Here is an 18733-nt window from a genome sequence, read left to right on the forward strand (position 1 = left end):
TTTAGATGATGAACTTCTAAACAAGTCTGTTTTCAAATCAATAGATGAATAAAAGACTTCCAGATTTCGGAAGCAACTTTGCAATGATATTGAAATACACTCAGCATGTTCCCAGTATGACCAGTAGGTGTCGGCAGTGCGCATGTCAGGGCCCTTCTTCCACTTTAGTCACACTGTTAAGGGAACTTATAATTGTTTTTTCATATAATGTCATCTATACAAAGAAAACGTGCCATTTAATATCCAATGCTCCATCAGTTTGTGTTATTCAAACATACGGAGTCACTACAACATCTCTATTCACTGACATTCAAATATCGCGAGAGTAGATACTTGTTTGGTCCTCTGAATGAGGGAGCGCCTATTAATTCTCGCGAGACTACGACCTGTCTCCTTTCCCCCAGCATGTGATTCTCGCGAGATTGGGAGCGGAAGATGTCAGATGGCTCTTGCTCGTAGGGTGTGTGTGAGTGTGAGTGTGTGTGTCGTTTGTTTACCGTTCAGCGCGTCGCATTCCCGCCCGTGTCCATTAAATCACCGGAGCGTGTTCATGTTTTGCGGACTGCTGTGTGTGTGAATATGACGGGAGAGAAGATCCGCTCGGTGCGCCGAGAGCGCAAGGCGGGTCTGGATCTACTGGAGCCGGACGAAGAGGCGGCGGACACCGGGCCTATCAAAGCTAACAAGAGCAGCAAGATCAACCACAAGATCATCCGGTCCAGCTCACAGCAGAACCAGAAGCACATCGATCTGGAGAGTGTGTATCCCGTACATGAGTGTGTGTTCAGAGGAGACGTGCGGAGACTGTCATCGCTCATCCGAACACAGAACATCACGCAGAAAGACGTGCATGGTGAGACATCCACGAACTAGAACCATAATGATTCAGAACCATATTGAAGCAAAACAACAGTTATCTAAAACATTAATCATGAAGAACCATAGTGATCCAGTACCACAGTAATCTAAAACTATAAACCTCCAGAACTATACTGAACCAAAACTGCAGTTGTCTGTAACATTAATAATCAATAACCATAGTGTTCCAGAACCACAGTAATCTTGAACCATACTGGTTCAGAATCATACTGATCCAGAACAGTATTGATCCAGAACTACAGTAATCTAGAACCTTAATTATGAAGAGCCATGGTGATCTGTTTAGATGTAGAATCATACCAATCCAGAACCACATTAATATAGAATCATAATGGTCCTGAACCATAATGATCTAGAACCTTAATTATCAGAGTGATCTAGAGCCATATTGATCCAGAACTATACTGGACCAAAACAACAGTTATCTATAACATCAATCATCCAAAACCACAGTAATCTAGAACTATAATGATTCACAATCATACTGAACCACAACAATATTGATCCAGAACTACAGTAATCTAAAACCATACTGAACCAGAACAACAGTGTTCTAGAAACTTAATTATAAAGAGCCATGGTGATCTGTTTTGATTTAGAACCGTACCAATCGAGAACCACATTAATATAGAATCATAATGATCCTGAACCATAGTGATCTAGAGTCTTAATTATCAGTACCATAGTGATCTATAACCATAATGATCCAGAACCTTACTGGACCAAAACAACAGTTATCTATGACATTAATCATGAAGAACCATAGTGATCCAGTACCACAGTAATCTAAAACTATAAACCTCCAGAACTATACTGAACCAAAACAGCAGTTGTCTGTAACATTAATAATCAATAACCATAGTGTTCCAGAACCACAGTAATCTTGAACCATACTGGTTCAGAATCATACTGATCCAGAACAGTATTGATCCAGAACTACAGTAATCTAGAACCTTAATTATGAAGAGCCATGGTGATTTGTTTAGATGTAGAATCATACCAATCCAGAACCACATTACTATAGAATCATAATGATCCTGAACCATAGTGATCTAGAACCTTAATTATCAGTACCGTAGTGATCTATAACCATAATGATACAAAACCTCACTGGACCAAAACAACAGTTATCTATAACATCAATCATCAAGAACCATAGTCATCCAGAACCACAGTAATCTAGAACTATAATGATTCACAATCATACTGATCCACAACAATATTGATCCAGAACTACAGTAATCTAAAACCATACTGAACCAGAACAACAGTGATCTAGAAACTTAATTATAAAGAGCCATGGTGATCTGTTTTGATTTAGAACTGTACCAATCGAGAACCACATTAATATAGAATCATAATGATCCTGAACCATAGTGATCTAGAATCTTAATTATCAGTACCATAGTGATCTATAACCATAATGATCCAGAACCTTACTGGACCAAAACAACAGTTATCTATGACATTCCAGAACCACAGTAATCTAGAACCAGAATGATTCAGAAATATACTGAACCAAAACAACAGTTTTCTATAACATTAATCATCAAGAACCATATTGATCCAGAACCAAATTAATCTAGAACCATAATGATTCAGAATCATACTGATCCAGAACCATTTTGATCCAAACAACAGTAATCTAGAACCATACTGAACCAGAAAAACAGTGATCTAGAACCTTAATTATGAAGAACCATAGTGATCTGTTTTTATGTAGAACTGTACTGATCCAGAACCACATTGAAATGGAATCATAATGATCCTGAACCATTGTGATCTAGACTCATAGAGATCTAGAACATTAATTGTCAGTACCTTAGTGCTCTAGAGCCATACTGATCCGAAGCCACGGTAATCTAGAACCTTAATGATTTGAGATTATAGTGATTTACAACCATAATGATCTTGAGCTAGGCTATAATTATTCAGAACCATAGTGATCTAGAACCATTGTGATGCAGATATAACTAGTAATTTAGGACCATATTGAGTGAGAGCCTAATGATTTATAAATGTAGTGATCTAGGATCATAAAAACTAGAACAAGAGTGATTCAGAACCATACTGATCTAGAACCTGCTGTGTATGCAGTAGCATGTGCTGCTGGAGTTTCTGCTGTTTTACTTAACTGCTGAAGTGAAAGCTTGTTGTCTTTGGTTCATCATTATTGTAGTGACTCAGTTTGTGATTCTTCTCTGTTTCAGGTAACACACCTCTTCATCTGGCTATTATGATGGGTCATAAAGGTGAGTCATCATGTTTGTTTGGGTTTCCCAGTATGCAGTATTGCAAAACTAAACGAGTTGATCTGGTGTGATGGTCCTGGGTTACACATGACCTTTGTTACCTGATGCACATTACTGTAAAATAGTTTTTGAGGGCATGTAATCCCATGATGCATGATGTCGAAATACTTTAAAATGTAAATAATCATATTAAAAGTAAACACGTCAGATATCAGATGACTGATAAACATTTATTTCATGCATCAAACAGCCTGTTTACCAAATACACTAATTACGTCTGGAGTTTGCATCAGGGCAGAACAAGTAATTACGCTAGTGAGAGGTGGTGGCTCTCGTTCAGCCATGATCCCACGTTGGCACTATTTCACAGCGGATCCTTCCTCTTCCAAATATGAACTGTGAGCAACGTTGTGATTGGTCAAGAAGGAGTTCGATTACATACAGGCTCGATTGCTCTTTCTGAGTACCCCGGAAGTCTTCGTCAAATTGACCAGAATCTGAATATAAAACCTGAATCAGTGTATTAAAAAATGTAATCTGAATTCGTACCACATACATTTGAATTTCAAGTTTGATGTAATTCAAGTTCAAAACTGCAAATTCAATTTCAACTAAATATGTTCAAATTGAAGTCCCAGTGGCACGTATTTCATTCCATAGGATCGGCCATTAAAGGCACATATCTGAGCCCTATTGACACATTAGGGGCTGTTCACTTTTTGTTTTCATTTTTTTGCATCATTCTGTTTGTTTAAATTGTTTTTCTATGTAAACAAAAGCTAAACGGACGTCTCTGACCATTACGTTGCGACACGTTTTGCTGTTTTTTAGTGTCTTGCGCATGAGTGCAGTGTTTATTAAGATGCTTTGTCAGTGTAAAAGAACTTGTGAAAACATGTCTCCATACACCTGTATTCTGATTAATTTGTTGCACTGCATCTAGCTTTTTTTTAAAGCTTTAACACAATCAGTCTGAAAAGCCCCTTAATGTACTAGCAGTAAAATGAACCCGTTCTGCTTCTTTGAGTTTCTCTTTATGGTTTCTGCATTGACTCATAGATCTTGTGCTTAAATTTCAAAATAAAGAAGCAGTTTTGCCGTGGATGAGCAGAAATGTGTTGAATGAAATGTACTAAGCATACCTGAAAGACCTACTGCGTTGCTACAATGTGCATTACACAACACAGCACTGTGTCCCAGAATACAATGTGCTGAACTTGACCTTTCATTTGCAGTGTGATGAATGAACTGGAAGTATCAGCTGCAATTTTTACACCTCTTTCTTGACTCATTGTTTGATCAGACTGCCAAAAAGGCAAAATAACTGGATGCCATGTTATTGGCAGAATACAGTATATACTGTACAGTATGCAGTGCGCTATTATTCGATTTCAAACATCGCCTGAATCTGTTCTGGTCCTAAACATCCACCTGCCTTGTGAGGAGCTTGCGTGAGTTTCTCTAGAGACGAGCAGATATGAACACCGAATTAAAGCTGTTCCTTTGCGACTGCAGCAGAGATGTTAAATTAAGCTGCATGTTTAAATCTGGATCTCAGCGTCACTTTAATGGCACGGTTCTCTTTGTGTCGCTCATGCAGGGGGCGGGATGTCAACGTCAGTATTCTGCAAGTGTTTCTTGTTTGTGTTTTCCGTGTGTACAGAGGACTGTAAAAAGTATTTGTGCACTTTTTTCACACCTATTATATAAAATATAATTCAAATATAATATTTTCAAATAAAATGACTGACTCCTTTGTCTAATATCATAGCTAACATTTTAAAGTCAGTAAAATCAGATTTTCACACTTTTTACAGCTTGATTGGAAATGACGGCCAATAAAAAGTTATATTTATCTTGATTTGTCTGTGTTTTGTCTCGTATTTCATCTCAATCATGCTCTTCACAAACACTTTTGTCCACTTTGATCCTTGATATGTACACTAACTTTTGAACAAACTTTATTAGGGGCAACATTTTTGGTGTGCTGGAAATGATGCCTGTGAGACAGTCGTAATTTGTGACATAATGAAACATAATAATTTGTATTTTTATAAAAATGTATTTTCATAGTTTAATATTGAAAGTCTGGGATGAGGCTAAAACAGTGAAATCTATTCACAAAAGTCATTTGAAAAGTACCAAAAATAAATGACGAAGGCCTGGTGAAAGTTTCCAATTCAGTTTTAATGAGACCTTCATATAACAAATATAAAAACATTGAAATCATTTTAATTAATAATTAAAACTCTTAAAACCCCTGGGACATGAAAGTGTCTGAAGTTGAAGAAACACCCATATATGCCCTCACTCATCAGCTAGTTGACATGATCCTAAATTGAAACACATTTTTAAGTGTCCAGACACATTGTTGATGTGAGGCGGTTGATTTGAAATCGAATATTGAGCTCTGAACAGCATCAAACTGTAACGAAGTGTTGATATTTAAATTTGTTTCTCTTCTTTAGAATGTGCTCATCTCCTGCTGGCCCATAATGCACCAGTGAAGGTGAAGAACGCTCAGGGATGGAGTCCGCTCGCCGAGGCCATCAGTTACGGAGACAGACAGATGAGTGAGTCACGTGTGTGTGTGTCTAAACGGATCTTAAACTGAGTTTACTGGCCTGTTATTGCTGAAATAATACGGTTTAATCTCCACAGTTATTTCAGTGTAATGAAGAACTTGCCAAAATCACAAGCTCCAATCTGATTGGCTGACTGTTTGTAATGTCCAGGAGTCAGTGTGCACAGGTTTCTATCAGTCCAGCAGAAAACACAGTTCCCAGAGTGCCACAATGAGCACTTCTGAAGAAGAACTAGTCACTGGATTTGACAAAACGTTTGTGATGTTCATCACATTAAATCTTTCAATGAATTTAGAGTTCAGTTTTAGGAACTTTGTAGTAAGAAAATTAGGTATCCACGAGCAGAGTTGTATATTCTACTTTGTTTGGACTGACCTGGTCCTCAACTTCATTTCAAAAATTGAAATGGTTGTTTTACATGTCAATCAGTCAGTCTCTTTCTGTCTAAGTGGGCGGTTCTTGTTCCGAATCAGTTGCCAAGTGGGCCAGGCTTTATGCCGAAATGTCAAAAGTCTGTCTAGTGAGACAACTTTTAGATGGACAGTGCTTTGTTGTGATATAAAATCACCTGAGATGGGCAATACCACTTATTTACTTTTCAATCCGATACCAAGTACTATGAATGCCAATATCAAAGATGCCAATACCAATACCTTTTATTTTAATTTTTTTCAATTTCTATGAATAAATTGGGGACTTAAAAAAAAAAAAAAAATTATCCCCTTTTCTCCCAATTTGGAATGCCCAATTCCCACTACTTAGTAGGTCCTCGTGGTGGTGTGGTTACTCACCTCAATCCGGGTGGTGGAGGACAAGTCTCAGTTGCTTCCGCTTCTGAGACCGTCAATCCGCGCATCTTATCACGTGACTCGTTGTGCATGACACCGGAGACTCACAGCATGTGGAGGCTCATGCTACTCTCCACGATCCACACACAACTTACCACACGCCCCATTGAGAGCGAGAACCACTAATCACGACCACGAGGAGGTTACCACATGTGACTCTACCCTCCCTAGCAACCGGGCCAATTTGGTTGCTTAGGAGACCTGGCTGGAGTCACTCAGCACACCCTGGATTCAAACTCACGACTCCAGGGGTGATAGTCAGTGTCAATACTCGCTGAGATACACAGGCCCTGTAATTGGGTAATTTTGTGGCCATTTATTATTATTATTACCATTGTTTAGTAATTTAATATTATATTTTATTGTAACATTTAAGAGCAAATTATTAGAGTTCTGTTTTTGTTTGTCACTTAACAACAATTACAGAACATGATCAATGTTTTGACATTTAATTTACAGAAATAAACTTACTATAGTTAGAGTACGATAAATAAACTAATGTCACACAAACCCATTCAAAAATGTGCATTTAGCTCCATTTATTGTGTGAATTAACTCTTTTTGTCATTACCTGTCCTTCAGCATTTTTGTGTATTGAAGGGATAGTTCACAGAAAAATTATAATTCTCACATCATTTACTCACCCTCATGCCGTTTCAAACTCATATGTAGTGTTGTCAAATGTACCGCTACTCCGGCACCAAGTCGGTACTAAAATAAAAAAGATGTAACGATACCAGTGTTTCTAGAATACCGGTAGTACCGAGCATTGACTTTATCCCCGCACGCTGTCTGTCTAATACACGACAGCTTCCAAATGCTCACATGCTTATTTGAGCGTGAGCTCTGTTACTGTTTTTACACTGAAATGCACAATTAATCCAGTTAAAATCGTGACGTCCTAGTGTGATTATTAAACCACAAATGGCTGCAGTCTTAGTGTGCATTCGAGCTGTGTGCTTTAAAGTGAATGTGTGAATGCGACCGTTCATACGCTGGAAACGCCACAGACATTGAGAATCATTTGCTGTTTATGAGACGAAAGAGCAGTTTTACATGTAGACTATATATTTATATAATTCAGTCACTGCATTTGCGCTTTAACGATCACACTGTGCCATGTAGCGAACTGTTTATCCGTCAGAGGAAGTGAAGCTCCCATCAAAACCTCACGTCAAAATAAAAGCACGATTCAAAATAAAAGCAAGGTGCCTGAAATTGAAGAAATTGCAACTGTACAGTAAAATGTAATATTTACTGTAGTAATATTCATAATAATAATAATAATAAAAATGAAGCAATATATCACAAGCAAGAGTGCTGCTGTACTGAATTGTTAGTATAGTAAGCATTGTTTGTTAAATGCAATGTTGAAAAGTAATTGTTCTATTTGTTCCTTGTTAAAAGTTTTTAGAATTAATTTGATTAGACACCATTTTGATGATGAAATTAAATTAAACTTTAAAACAAGGAATTCTAGAAAAGGAAAAAAGGATTTTGTGATTTCAGTAGGGCCCTGCTTAAAAACACTTAATGCATCCTTAATTGAGAAACACTTGCATGTCTTAATTTATTATCTACATTGAAATTTAACTTTAAATAGGCTAAACGGGTGTGTTCAATAGCACAATACCATATTAGCACATTTTTGCTGTGGTATTGAAATTGGTATCGAGAACCGTGAAATTTCACTGGTATCGGTACCGACTACTGAAATTTTGGTACCATGACAACACTACTCGTATGACTTACTTTCTTCTGCGGAACACAAATGCCATTTCCATGCAATGCACATCAATGGGATCCAAAACTTTCAAGCTCAGAAAAGCACAAATAGGCATCATAAAAGTAGTCCAAACTACGACTCCAGTTGTTTACTCCATGTCGTGTATGGCGCTATGTGCATGCATCAAGTGTGAAGATGTGTAATCGAGCTTCAAATTGTGATGGCACTCTGGACACTGCAGATGTCTATAATGCATTTTTGGTCTGTTTCTCACCCAAAACTGATTGTAACGCTTCAGAAGACCACTGGAGTCGAATGGATTACCTTATATGTGCTTTTTGGAGCTTGAAAGTTTGGGCCCCATGGACTTGCATTGTATGGACAAAAACACCTTATACTTCAAAATATCTTCGTTTGTGTTCAGTAGAGCAGAAGAAATATTTCCGATCCTAATCCTACACAGCGATTTGCTAATACAGTTCTTTTTTCCACTTTGAAGCAAATAATAGGCTTTCATTTTCATGGTAAATAAATAATTAAATCACTAGTTTAAAATAAAACTTTAAAATTAATATTTTATGTGCGCATTTCAGGTTTCTTATCGGAAGTATTGATACTTTAGGATCCATCTGTCCCATCCCTTAACATGACTGATCTCAGATCAGCTGATGTACTCTGTTACTGTTTCTCTATTTTAATGAATTTTTAACAACTGGAGGAGCGAAATTCCTTATGGATCGCCTCGGCTTTGTGTGCCGATGTAAAGGGCTTCATTAGGAGCACTTCCTGTGTGTGTGTGTGTGTGTGTGTGTAATCAGGCCACGAGTCGTCCTCTCTCAGTTCTTCCATTAAGGACTGTTAACACACTAAAATAAAGTGTCTCTCTTTCATTGTTGATTCATAATGGCTGTGTGACGTGGTGTCTGTTCAGATTAAATATCACTCTGGATTACATCACATGGTCAGTGGTAATTCTCTACTGGAAATCTTTTTTCAGTCTGGAGTGAGTATTAATCTGCGTTAAACAGCTAACTGACGGTATTGTAGTGAAGATACTGTTGTTCTGTAATGTGACTGAGAAATGACTGGTTAGTTGTGCTGCTTGTTTTCAGTTCCTGATGCTCAGAGATCTGTGTTCGTTTACATACGTATTACAGATTTGCATGTGAACTTGGTGGTGTAGCTGTTAGAAATGCAAACCAGCACCACAGATACGACACTCTGCATGTGATCATCAAAAACTGACATACTGTTTTATTGTGCGAAACAGTCAGAATGATAATATCTGTTAGGAATATATGTGTAATAGTTATTAGCTCTTTTTATTTCAAACCTCAAGTGAAGTGCCTTGCGGTCACTGCCTACATAAATACTTTGCATTATTGAAAGAAATCTAGATAAACATCTGATGGTAAATTTAAATGTAGATCAGATGCACAAGTTGTGACCAGTGTTTTCTTCGGTTTGATTTGAATGACACCCATCACTGACATCAATGAGTGTCTGACTATTATTCTTTTTTTTATTATTATTATTTTCTCCCCAATTTGGAATGCCCAATTCCCAATGCGCTCAAAGTCCTTGTTCAGACTGCCACTACAAATCCGATTTTTTGCACATCCAGATTGTATCCAGATGAGTTTTTGGTAGTCTGGACAGCAAAAAAACACATGCAATCTGATTTTCCCGAATCTGATTCAAACCACATAAGGAGGTGGTTTCAAATGCGATTGTAATCTGATTTTATCAGATGCGTCTCAGTCCGGACGCTCTGGCTGCTCAAATCGGATTTTAAATGGTCTTTTGCGTCACTCTTAACGCAACACAACGATGACGTCAAAAATCGGTGTCTGCAGCATGGAACATCACAATATTTACCGGTCCTGCACCGTGACTGGACAGGGTGCTTATTTGGAGAGCGAGATGATGTACATCTATTTTTCCCGCATTTGTTTTGAAAGCATTGTCACATGGGTATGCCTATGTCGTTACCAAAGCAACCCATGCAGATTGGTTGGTTATGTCTGAACACGCAAATCTGATTTGATCACTTGCAATTAATAGTGCAGACAATCTGCCTAAAAAGATCTGATTTGAGAAAAATCTGATTTGCCTGCAGTCTGAACATAGCCTAATGCCTCATGGTGGTGTAGTGACTCGCCTCAATCCGGGTGGTGGAGGACGAATCTCAGTTGCCTCCGCGTCTGAGACGTCAATCCGTGCATCTTATCACGTGGCTTGTTGAGTGCATTACCATGGAGACTTGGTGTGTGTGGAGGCTTCACGCTATTCTCTGCGGCATCCACACACAACTCACCACACGCCCCACCGAGAGCAAGAACCACATTATAGTGACCACGAGGAGGTTACCCCATGTGACTCTACCCTCCCTAGCAACCAGGCCAATTTGGTTGCTTAGGAGACCTGGCTGGAGTCACTCAGCACACCCTGGATTCGAACTCGCAGCTTCAGAAGTGGTAGTCAACGTCAATACTCGCTGAGATACCCAGGCCCACTCTGACTATTATTCTTAAATTTCGATTTAAGCCTGGCAACTTTATTTTGGATGATTGTGACGATTGAGTTCAGTGCTGCTGTAGATCTTGGCCAAAACAAGGTATCTAAGAAGCAACATCATTTGTAAAAATCTAGAGAGCTCACTGCGTTTTGGAACAGATGTAATATTTTTCTTTGAAGACGATTATGAATCAGTGTTAGTGGGTGTGCAGATATTTCTGAGACAACCTACAGGAAATATTACACATCATATGAATCAATGCACATTGATGTCAGATGTTTGATTTGAAACAATCACATTCTACTGAGTTTAAGTCTTGAGTATAGCAGCGTTCTGATTCACAGGGACCCTATAATGTGTTTACTGCTCCCTACATACTAAGCAGGGGATATCTGTAACATTATCAAAAACACATAGTAGTTCAGATAGTTGGAGGTTCCACTCTGATGACATCCTATAACCATGTAAATAAATATAATCAAATGACTTTCATAAATGAGTTTTTCTTCAACTTTGGGCACTTTTGAGGGGGCCTGGGTATCTCAGCGAGTACTGATGCTGACTACCACACCTGAAGTCGTGAGTTTGAATCCAGTGTGTGCTGAGTGACTCCAGCCAGGTCTGCTAAGCAACCAAATTGGCCCGGTTGCTAGGGAGGGTAGAGTCACATGGGGTAACCTCCTCGTGGTCACTATAATGTGGTTCTCGCTCTCGGTGGGGTGCGTGGTGAGTTGAGTGTGGATGCTGCGGAGAATAACGTGAAGCCTCCACATGCGCTATGTCTCCATGGTAATGTGCTCAACAAGCCACGTGATAAGATGTGCAGATTGACGGTCTCAGACATGGAGGCAACTGAGATTCATCCTCCACCACCCGGATTGAGGCGAGTCACTACACCACCACGAGGCGCATTGGGAATTGGGCATTCCTAAATGGGGAGAAGAAAAAAAAAACTTTGGACACTTTTATCACTGTGGACTTCAAGACAGCAAAGTCTGCTTAAAACATTTGTTCACACTCTCACATGTTTATTTAATTTGTCTACTAATAATGTCCAACAGTGTGTGCACATGCATCACAGGAGATTTATGTCATTCAAGTCATGAAAATGGATGGAAATGACATTTTTAACACTTAACTAACATTTGATGTACAGATTTTCACACTTTTTACTGTTTGATAGGAAATTACAGCCAATAAAAAGTGATATTTATATTTTCTTTGTTTTGTCTCACATTTCATCTCAAGCGTGCTCTTCACTGACACTTTTGTCCACTTGGTTAACAAGTACAATAACTTTTGATAAACTTTATTAGGGGTGAAATTGTTTGGTGTGCTGGAAATGACAGTCATTTTTGAAGTATTAAGAGAAATCAATTTCACACAATAAATATTGAAATGGTTTCTGTTTATTTCAATTTTTGTTTAGATGATCAGTGTTTTAAATGTAATAATTAGTCATTTCATAATGGATTTTCATCATTTATTGAAAGTCTGGGTCTGAAGACTAAAATCTAGACTTAAAAGACATTTGAAAAGTGCCAAAAATAAACAATGAAGGTGAAAAGTTTCTAAGTCGGTTTTAATGAGGCCTTTATATGACAAAAAGAACAAAAGTTTAAATCTGTTCGTTTTAATAATTAAAAATCAACCCCTGGGACGTGAAAGTGCCCGAAGTTGAAGAAGCACCCTTATATAAATGTCTATAATACTTTCAAGTGCATTTAAAGAAAATACAGATTATTATACATGTATATTCATTAATACAAATTGTGTGATAAATGACTGTTGAGATGTTTAATGTGAAAATATTATGTTGTTAGTATGGAAGTTTTCTTAACATTGGAATAGTGACACATCTGGTGCGGTTCATACTCGTGCACTGGTGAACTGAGATGAATAAAAACATCAGACTTTCACCTTGTTTATTTTAGCCAAACTTCATGAGATTTTGAGGTACAACGCAATCAGTGATGAGCAGATTTCCTGTCCAATTCTTGTGTTGTATTGATGTTCACTTGTTCCTTATGCCGTTTGCATGTACACTCCCTACTATTTGGAATCTCAATTAAAATTAAAGCTGCAAGCAGTGATGAACGGGCCCTCGCACCCTGGTACACATTGGGGCTGCTGTGCCAGGGGAATGTCACTCCAATTTTTTTTAGCATTTTTTTAGCACATAAATGTTGTTAAGAGTATATCATAGTGTAAAACATGTCATTTCCTGTTGCGAGTAGGTGGAGCTATGTCTATAACTGAATATTGGCATATAGAAGTGTTCAGGCCGGGACTCTTATAAAACGTGAAGTTTGGGGCAGATTGGACATTGTATGTATGAGTTATAACAACTTCCTTTTTCATGGCGAAACATCGAAATTTGTCAGTCCGTCACGGCCACGCCGTGCAGTGAAAACTCAAAAGCTTTGCAATTTAGCATCGCCAAGGCCTTTAGATTAGAATAACCGAATATGAAGTAGATCTGATGAAATCGCTAGGAGGAGTTCGTTAAAGTACGAGGCCTGGAAATGGCAAAAACTGAGCAAAAATTGAATAGAAAAATCAAAATGGCTGACTTCCTGTTGAGTTTAGGGCATGGGTCCAAGATACATTTTTGTAGGTATTGGCATGTTACACAAGTGTACCGATTTTCGTACATGTAGGTGAAACGAAGTGTAAAGCGCACATCGTTGAATGTTTGTAGGTGGCGCTGTCGAGCCATTTTGCCACACCTAATTCAACCTAATGATTGAATACCCTGGAAAGTCCACTTAGCAGGGCACTATCAGGTGACTGGAACATAACTGTTATTGGTGTGATCACTGGATGCGCTGCAGATAAACGCCTCTGATCTGATCTGATCATTTGTGCCGCTCTGGCAGAGAAACTCAAACCCGAAGCCAAGAGATTTGAGCAGAACTGTAGCAGTGCTTCTGTCTGTATTAGTCAGCGATCCGTACGGCCCACTGGTCCCAGTTCAGCACTGATCGGGTCAGTCATTAATGAGTTTAACTCATTAAGTCTCTTTATGTGTTAGTATTCACTGTTAGTGTTGTGCTGTACCACGGTGAATCAGTATCACGTGGTTTCTAGTGTCAGTACTTTAGAGCTCGCGGGGCCAGTCAAGACGTGATGGTGCTGTTAGCGTGTGCATTCACGAGATGAGTGTGATTGTCTGTAAAAATATCACGGTTACTGCAGTAAAACACAAAAACAGGTCTAGTGTTCATTATTGGTAGTAAGCAGTGTTTGTGAAGCTACAAGCTACTCATAACTTAAAGTAGTTAAACTACAGTCAAGCTACTCTTTTAAAAACGTTGCTAGCTAAACTACAAGCTACTAACTAAAAGTAGATTACTGCACTGATACAAATTAAAGAAGAAAATATTTAAAAGTATTATATATAACAATCAGATGATATTATTTACTGCAGTCGTGGTTCATTTATGGTGTAATATTAGGCTATAGTGAAAGCATGGTTACTCCGCATCCTCATATATATATAATGCTATATGCAATTTCATTTCATTTAAAGCAACTGATCTCAGTTCAGGACACTCTGTGTTGTCAGTAAAGCGTTAAACTTTCAACGTACAGAGTCATGACACAAAACAATATGGTAACGATCTCAGAGAAGTTTGTTTTTGGGAGAAACTCCAACAAAACTACATCTGGTAAGAAACCTCATTATGTTTTTACATTGAAACCTGATTGAGTCAAAAGAGTAAAATCTTTAGTTTCATCCAGTATGCCATTTTAAAAATGTTATCGATTTATCGCAAACCAGCACACTGTTAAACACGATGACCACTATAGTGGACTGTAGTGCTATTTTCCCCATAGAAATCCTACATTTACTGTACATTATCATATTGAGAATTAATGTATTCATACAAAAGCTGAAAAATGTTGCTTTCAGAGGCTTTATATGGAATAAGGTGCATTTATAGCTGTTCTGAGACCAGTGCAGACAGACAGCACACTGGAGGTTAAGTCATTCACTAAATAGGGAGCAAGGGAGCATCCTATAGCTCTCTATGCAGTTAAGTGCATTCACTCCTAAAATCTGATCAAAAGTTCAGTTTCAGGCTGCAGATGATGTTTGGATCACTCAACATGTTTGACAGACATGTGACAATGATAATCAGTACATAGATTCACAATTTATAATGTATCATTTTATTTTAACATGGTTGACAGTGATTGGATGATGCTGGACATTACTTTAAATCTGAATTAATTATGATAATTTCTGATTGGTATAATGCTTCAGCACTGACTATCACTTTAGAAAATCAGCTGTAATGTCTGTAACGTCTCAAAAACCTGCATAACCAACACTCCTGGACACAAAATGAACAACTTGATTTAAAAAAAAAAAGTCTACATATGAGGACATACATTTTTAGGAAAACTATGCATGTTTATTAGGGGCTACTAGTTACAAATCAAAAAGGAAAATATAAAATGTACACAGCAGTCGTACTCGAGTCTCAGGAGGATATGTATATTACAGTATTTTCCACCAAAAAATATGGTTACTACAATATTGCTATAGTTAAACAATGGTTAGGCCTAATTTTGTTTGTTAAATAAATAGGGTGACAATATTAAATTGAACATAAATATATAATAAACTAGAAAACACCCTATTTTACATAACTAAATTGAAATTTAGTGATAATTGGCAGCAATACACGAAATATTTCTCTTCAAAAACAAAGGTTAGGGTTTGGTAAAAAGAAGGTAAAGTCTCCTTAAAGACCAAAGTATACTTCAGGTGTACGCATTGCTGATCGCTCCGCACATAGTATGCATGATGCAGCTTTTGTCATCAACACGGTGTGCGCGGACTGTCCGCGTGTGGCCCAGATGTTCGACACGCGGGCAGTCCTTTTCTTTGCTCATAGTTGGTGCTATGGTGCATCCATCCCTCATGTTTGATTCTCTTCACTCCACATAGATGAGTAAATCTGATCTAGTTCAGCTGTGGTCCAGTTTGTCTGGAGTGCCACTAACAATAGATATTCACCTCTTTTCTGTCAGCAGTGTTTAACGGGAGGTCAGACAGCTCTATTCATTACGTGAGTGATCGCGCTGCATTAAGTGTGTTTGAGCTCTGAGTGTTCTCTGTGTGTGTGTTATTGATATATAGATCACTGTTAAAGCCCAAAACACAGGCGCTGATCAGCATCTGTGTTTCCATTTTACAGTCCATCTGTTAATCGAAGGAAACACACATGTACTGTATATTAGGGCTGGCAATCATTAAATTTTTTTAGGGATGTCCTGATACCGATACTGCACTCAAGTACTAGAGCACTCAATCTACAATTGAGTCCACTGGGTGGCGATGTGGTTGTGTTGTTTGAGACATGATGGTGTGTGCTTGCATGCAAAGCCAAGTGTGGCAATTAGAGGTGGGCGATGTGACCAAAATCTTATATCATGATATGAATAATTTTCTCTGAATAAAAGAAACTCGACATCTTCTCAAAGCAATACAACAAAGGAAATAAAGCATATGGGCCCAAAATGTCACTTGGGCGACCGCCAACAAATTGTCAGTCCCTGAAAAACCCTGTTTCTTTAATTCTCACATGAAGCCGTTCCTCCTTCTTCCTCCATTTCTCCGACAGAATGTGTACTGCATACGTGTAATGTGAGTAGAATGAGTTGCACATTTCTTGGCACGCGGTGGCGATTTTGCATAACCGTTATAGAGACTATAATCCAAAATGTGCACCGTTTCCAAATTTATCATGTCTACCGGTATATCGACAACCCCTACTTGAATTATTTGGATTCTTATTGAATTGTACTCTATTGGTATTCGGTTCATGTCAGATTGATGCATACCGATGGACGAAGATCTGCATTTATGTTGGAAAGAAAATAAGAAGCGGTACAAGAAACTTATCAGACAAGTATGTGTGTGTGTGCGTGAAATATATTTTAAAAAAAAACATCTTTCACCACTTTTTTTCGGAAGAAAAAAACATGTGAAACGATAAAAATGTGAAAAGAAATCTGAAAGACTTTTTTGTTGACTCCAATATCCAAAGTATACCTCGGTTGTCCGTGCGGCCCAGATTTTCTCGACCTACAGATGCGGTCCTCGTCTGTCCGCATAGTCACCGCGTGCCATGACTGTGCTAACAAAGTATCACAAAGCAGTTGTAGTGTGCATGTGCCGAACACGTTCGTATTCTCTTACAGTCAGAAAAGTATACTTTGAAAGGCGACGCGGTAGGCTGGGCGCGATCCGATCTGGAACGCAGTAAAAAAAGGAAGTATACCCGAGCCTTAAAGCCATTGGTATTGGTTTCTATGTAAGCTACAGGTGAGTGCAAATGATTTTTATTTATTTTTTACTTTTTCATTTTTATTAATGCATATTGTTCATTAAATTTTTCTTCCAAAAAGAAAAGCAGAGTTTCTTGAAGTTTGCTTATTTTGAAACCATTCTTGGGAACATTTGTGAGTAAAACAAAACCTATAAATTTCTATAAGTGTCATACTTTTTTTATTTTTTAACTTAAATCGATTAGTCGTTTTTTCAGTTCGACTCGACTACAAAATCATTTGATAACGCCCATCCCTAAACTTAACATAAAGGAGTCCTTATTGGCCCTACACATAATAATAAAAGAAAAAAAAATTCTTGTTGCACTCTGATCTTGTCTTTGGTAGTACTTTTCTAAGACAATTGAAGCTTTGTAATGCAGCACTTTTCGTGCTACTCCTTAAAGCTACACTGTGTAACTTTTGGCCCTCTGGTGGTTGAAGCATAAAACTGTTACTTGTGGAGGAACATTTTACGTGAGTTGTGATTTGGCACTGTTCTTGTGACAGATGAATCTCATGGTTTCATATTTACCTGCAGAGCAGGTGTCATGTGTCGACGTGCTATTTTCATGTTGATTTGCTATTCGCTTAAACATTTAAAACAGATATATTACTTTGAGGAAGATAAACAACACTCTTAATTATATTTTAATATGATTATTAAAGTGTTTTATCCACTACACAATACACATTAATGTTTGTAGTGTTCTACACATATCAGTTTAAGAGGTGAAACTCGTGATATGGTTAATATGAGTTCAATTAAAGACACTTTTATATTACAGTCTACAGTCTCAGTGGATAATGCAAGTGGACTGTAATACTACAATAGTATGTATATGCACTGCACACAATAAGACTGTAATATAAAAATGCAAAATGAGTATTTAATAATAATGAAAAATATTTTATTGAACATGAAAATAATATGCAGATATATGCTATATAACAGGCGGGGCCTGTGTGGACTGGACCTTGGTTACAGAAAATGGCTTTTGGAACATGGAAATTGACCTCCCTGGTGGGGAAGGAGCCAGAATTAGTGTGTGAGGTTGAGAGATACCAGCTAAATATAGTTGGACTCACCTCTACACACTGTTCTGGCTCTGGAACCAAACACCTGGACCAGGGGTTGGACTCTCTCCTTCTCTGGAGTTGCTCAGGAGGAAAGGCGTTGAGAGGGTGTGGGTATACTCACAAGCACCCCGGCTTGGCGCTACAATCTTGGAGTTTAGCCCAGTAGATGAGAGGGTTGCCTCATTGCTACTTCGTGTTGCAGGGGGGAAAGCTCTGACTGTGGTCTGTGCTTATGCACCGCATTTTTAAAAAGGGGGACCGAAGGGTGTGTTTCAACTATCGAGGGATCACACTTCTCAGTCTTCCTGGGAAAGCTTATGTCAGGGTGCTGGAGGGGAGACTCCGTCCGATTGTTGAACCTCAGATTGAGGATGAGCAATGCGGATTCCGTCCCGGTCCTGGAACAGTGGATCAGCTCTTTATCTTGGCGCAGGTCCAGAGGGGTTGTGGGAGTTTACTCATCCAGTTTACATGTGTTTTGTGGACTTGGAGTAGGTATACAA

The 18733-nt window shown here is 38.3% G+C and overlaps 1 protein-coding gene across 1 annotated transcript in view; it reads left to right on the forward strand.

Annotated features, from left to right (window-relative positions):
* Window positions 1-434: 434 nt before the first annotated feature.
* LOC127428190 (ankyrin repeat domain-containing protein 13C-like) overlaps window positions 435-18733 on the forward strand; it is a 38227-nt gene continuing 19928 nt past the window's right edge. Inside the window, exons 1-3 of the mRNA XM_051676364.1 lie at window positions 435-853; window positions 3090-3131; window positions 5600-5704. Coding sequence (XP_051532324.1) covers window positions 580-853; window positions 3090-3131; window positions 5600-5704 — 421 coding nt within the window. The 5' untranslated portion in view covers window positions 435-579. The remainder of the gene's footprint in view (window positions 854-3089; window positions 3132-5599; window positions 5705-18733) is intronic.

This window comes from Myxocyprinus asiaticus, chromosome 37 (assembly GCF_019703515.2).
Source record: "Myxocyprinus asiaticus isolate MX2 ecotype Aquarium Trade chromosome 37, UBuf_Myxa_2, whole genome shotgun sequence".
NCBI lineage: Eukaryota > Metazoa > Chordata > Actinopteri > Cypriniformes > Catostomidae > Myxocyprinus > Myxocyprinus asiaticus.